The sequence below is a fragment of the Protopterus annectens genome, chromosome 14.part0, assembly GCF_019279795.1.
Source record: "Protopterus annectens isolate FY-2018-M chromosome 14.part0, PAN1.0, whole genome shotgun sequence".
Lineage (NCBI taxonomy): Eukaryota > Metazoa > Chordata > Ceratodontiformes > Protopteridae > Protopterus > Protopterus annectens.
In genome coordinates, this window is record NC_056748.1 from 887,297,286 (window position 1) to 887,302,285 (window position 5,000).

Genomic DNA, 5,000 nt, shown 5'->3' on the forward strand with positions numbered 1-5,000 from the left:
AAATACAAAGTCTTCATAAGTGATGTTATGGTTTTTGAGTAAAGAATTAAGTACAGTGTCAATATATGTAAACCTTGTGCGTACTAAGTCAATAGATACTTCTTGATAAAAATCATCATTTACAAGAGTGCATTCAATTCTAGATAAATAATCATTTTGATCCATGAGGACAATCCCAGTTCCTTTATCTGCCTTCATAATCCTTAAACATTTGTCTGTGGTTAAGTCTTTTAAAGCTAATTTTTCATAGTGAGTGAGATTGAACCATTTGTTAGAACATTCTGATTGAAAAGACTGTCTGAAGTCGTTTTCACACACCCTTGTGAAGGCTGAAATGGTATTATGCAAAGGAGGATTGAATAAACTTTTTTTGCGTAAAATGGTACTGTTAATACTAGGAGTTAAAACTCCTGTGTTAGTGGTGACTGTAGAGACATCTGTAGAAGTACTTTCTTGTAAATCATTGACATTTGTAGTTTGAGAATTAGAAAATGACATTTGAGAATCATTGTATGAACTGTTGAAGTCATTATCACCCAATAACACTTGTAAATTTAATTTTCTTGCAAACAATCTTAAATCAATGAGTAAATCAGGTAGTTTAGCTCTCTGAGCTGGAGCAAAGGAATACCCTTTTTGTAACACTCTAATGTGGTCGTTAGAAAGGATTTTCCTAGATAAGTTAAAAATGGTGGAGCTAGAGTTGTCTCCTGAAGGGAGAGAAGTCATTGAGGAGAGAGAGGTATTAGACATCATGGGTGTGGTCATTTGTAGCTGCTTCTGGTTCTGATGTGCCTGGGAGGTATTTGGTACCCTATTTTGGCTAGACCTCTTTTCCTTGGGACCATGTCCTTTCTCACCTGGGGAATCCCTATTGAAGAAGGGTGAGGTCCTAAAAAAGAACTAGGTGGGTTCAAGGAAGTGGAAGGGATGGGGGAGGAAGCAAGAGAAAGAGACAACTCAGATCTAGAATTAGATCCTCTTAAAGGAGGAAAAGAGGTAGGTGAAGAGAAAGGTGGAAAATTATGGTTAATAAACCTGGGTTCAAACCTAACACCATGGAAGTCAGGTAAAACATTGGAGGAAGGAACAGAAATTCTAGAAGGAGGTCTAGGTACTTGGCCAGTGGAGGTGGAAGGTAAAGAACTAAAATGACTGTAGATAGCCTGGTTGGAAGAGATAGTAGGAGTGGAAATAGGAGTGGCCAGAGAGGAAGAAGTAACAGAAGGAGTAGTCACTCTAGTGGAAGTGGAGGGAGTAACATGAGAGGGATGGGAAAAGGATGGTCCTAGAACTACCGAGGGAGGGGGAGACCTGGGGTAAGAATGGTGGAGTCTGCGAGGAGGGTTAAGGACTCTGTCAAAGCGGTGGGAGAGAGAACGACTTTCCCTAGGAAAGGGTAGAGAGACATCTTGATGGGGATGGAGGAGGTTATGTCTATCCCTGCGAGTGGAAGTAGGAACCTGTTGACTGGGATCGTGGAGGTCATGTCTATCCCTGCGAGTGGAAGTAGGAACCTGTTGCTGGGGATGGTAAGGACTAGGAGGTGAATCAACATTCTGGTCTTCTCTAGGCCACCAATCAAAGATGGGGTAAGCATTATTTGACTTGTATTGTGCTATATCTCTTTGTAGTTTATTTCTCTTTTTGGCAATGATGGTGGCAACATGCCTGGATAACTTTGCAGAAATAGCATCATACAGGGGTTTTATAAATAGAAATTGAGGATGTTGCTGAATGGAATTGTTTAAGTCCATAATTTTAGGTCTTAAATCATTCAGCTTGTTGCTATTGTCACCATGAATAATTTTAAGAGCATCTAGACCAGCGGAATTGTACAACTCACATAAATCTAAATGTAGTTTAGAATTAGCTACTGTTCTGTTAGGAAACCTGCAAAACCGCAATCCCTTGGGTACTATGAACAGAGATAAACAAGCATCAAGGTATAAGTTGTCTAATTCAATGCTTTTAAAGACCATTAACAATCTCTCTAACTTAAACACTAAGGGTTTACACTCAGAAATCAACTCAGCCTGTCTGTTAACGTGGAACCTCTGTCTAAATGACAAGGGAGGGGAGTCACAAGATAAAAATGGATTGACATTGTTATGTTCATTTAAGAGCCATAAAATTTCATTGCTTGGTGACATCCTGTCTACAATGGATTGAGGAATGATACCATGGTGCATTGACATATTTATTGCTGTATTCAATGAATGATCCACAGAGGGAAGATCCATAGAAGGATGATCCTTAGAGAGATGTTTGGGACAAACCCAGTTTTTTCATTCCTCTAGTTGCATTTTCTCCATTTATCATGCACATCTTTAACCATGCCAGAGATGAATATACTTACCATGTAACTTTTCTTTGTTCCTTTTCCTGTAATTATAAAATTGGTTGTCATATACCTGGATGTTCACAGTGCTGTATGTACCTCAGAATCAAGGCCTCTATCAGCAGAGAGTCACATTTCCTACTGGCTGCATACCCATCTTGTCCTTAGAATCTAAATTCTGTCTGGTTTAAATCTCATACAAAAAGGATTCCTGCACTTTTTAAATTGCATATTAGGTGTAAAATGTTATACTTCCTAATTGTTTTAATTTTAACACAGATGAAATTGTACATCCTCCATTCAATCCAAACCTGTAAGGGGTGGCCTAAAAAGAGCATTGATATTTTTGCATTTTTTTTTATTTCAGGTAGGAGTTCATATATTCTTTCTTCAAACTTTCTTTCTTCAAACTTCCTAGAGGTTTTCCCCAACATAAAAAGCTGGGCAATGCTAGCAACTAGCCAGATAAACAACTTTGTCACAGTTAAATACCCACTGATGCTGTATTTTATACCTCTTAATAACCACACCTTCATCTACTAGGATATATTTACAATAAAAACAACAACCACATTTAGCCATCCCCATTTTTTTTTACATGTTCTCTTGTCTTTTTTCTTCAAAAGTGCTTTAAAGGACCTATCCTCCTTATATACAACCAAAGGCCCATTCCCCAAAACATGCATGATTTTGTAATCGGAGGAGAAAATATGCCAGTTGTTCTTAGTGGTGACATGTACAGTCATACAAAATAAGTACCAGAGATGAAGGAAAATAGTTGGCTCAATGATAGAATTCCAAAGCTGTTTTAGTAGTCAATTCAAACACATAAACGCAATTACACACACAGCATTTTCGTCTTTGTTGCTAAGACTTCATCAGATGCAAGCAATAATTGAACCATCTCATTATATAATCCATTAACTTAATTTTTCAATAAGCCACCAATGAGAATACAGTCCATTATCTCAATAAAGCATGTCATTGATCATAAATAAAGAGCTTCAAATCAAAAGTAAATGCACAACAATAAAATGCACAGACTATACTGTATGAAAGGAATTTCTCATAAATGACCTCAGAGGTAAGTTATGGCAGGTTTGTTAACAAAACAAGTTGCATTTTTGTTTGTTTTAGCAGATAATGCATTGATACATAACTTTAAGTTTATGAAGTGCCTGAGCCAAGTAAAAATAAACGTGGTTCTCATAAACATTTTTTTTTAATGCAGAAATACCAGCGGAGGCGAAAGTTCAGTCTTTCTGTCGTGTTTCACTCTGCTACAATGTTAACAGAAGGTGGTGAAGCCATTCAGTTTGAGGTCAGCATTGGTAACTATGGCAACAAGTTTGACACTACCTGCAAACCACTGGCATCTACCACTCAGTACAGCCGACCAATGTTTGATGGTAAGTAATGGCAAACAACCCTGCTGCAGTTCTGATTGTAAACAGGCTTATGAAGAAAGTGGTATTTTTATATAGCATTCATTCACTTTGCGTTATGATCATATTAAAAGTTTTGGCAAGCACACAATGGAAAATAAAATGTAAAACCGGGAACTCGTGTCTTTGACTACCGTAACAAGAATTAGTAGCTGCTGTTTTCAGCCGTTCCTTTCTGACATCATAGTCTAGACAGTGACATAAGCTTTTGCTCATCTGACAGCTTCCATTTTCTGTACTTTTCTTTTTTATCTTGTGTTTAAAATTCTCATTTGCTTCCATCAAGGTAGCTTTATCATATTTCTCTGGCAGTCGTCGTCTCTGACTGCCACTTAAGTTGTAACACTGTTACCTGCCAGGATCTCTCTCTAATTCATATTCATAAGTCATATGCATAGAGTAAAGCTTTTCTCTATCAACTACATTCTTCCCTATTAGCATGAAGGCATTAACTTTACTTTTTTCCCTCCAAACTGTATGCTTGCAAGGGAGAAACATAGCTAGCTGAACCAGCACCCCCCCAGCTTTTCAAGTGAAGAGCAAAAAAAAAAAAAACTCTTCCCTGTCCCGCTACAACCCTCCTTCAGTATATTTTATTAAAAATAATCTTCTTTTTAAAATGTAGCACAGTTGCCACAGTTTATTATCTGCCTGCATAGAGCACTAAGCACCCAGATTTTGGTTAAAAAAAATTTTTTTTCACTTTTAAACTGTAGCAAAGAAAGATCATGATCAGCTGATCATGCCTCAAACTGTTTGTGCCCGGCAATTGCCCTTCTCACCCACCCTAGCTATGCTACTGCTTGTGGGAAGAAATTTCAAATATTATTTAAATGTAAAATTATGATCTTTAATGTTTTGAATGGAGCACACACTCTTCTACAATATTTAACATAAGAGTAAAAACAGTGGCGGTCAAGCAGGTTATCCTTCTCGGAGTTTAACTGTAAAATAACATGATGTAATAATGATGTACTTGTGAAGACAGGCTGAGGCACCATTCTTACTGTTTGAATGAATGAATTCAAAGTACTGTCACCAAATTTTGTGATGAATTCTGCATTTTTGGATACTTAACTAGTAAGATTTAAGTTTGCATTTCTGGATATTTACTAGTAAGGTATGAATATACAAATAATGTCAAGAAAAACCCTTTGGTAGAATCATAAAACTGATATGACAGTACAGACAAAGAGCTATATTTAGCTGTAAAA

The 5,000-nt window shown here is 37.1% G+C and overlaps 1 protein-coding gene across 1 annotated transcript in view; it reads left to right on the top strand.

Moving 5' to 3' along the window:
- The window catches only part of LOC122788742 (myoferlin-like), a 1,037,182-nt gene that overhangs the window by 927,646 nt on the left and 104,536 nt on the right, over positions 1–5,000 (top strand). The window contains exon 22 of the mRNA XM_044055636.1: positions 3,573–3,750. Within this exon, the coding sequence (XP_043911571.1) occupies positions 3,573–3,750 (178 nt within the window). The remainder of the gene's footprint in view (positions 1–3,572; positions 3,751–5,000) is intronic.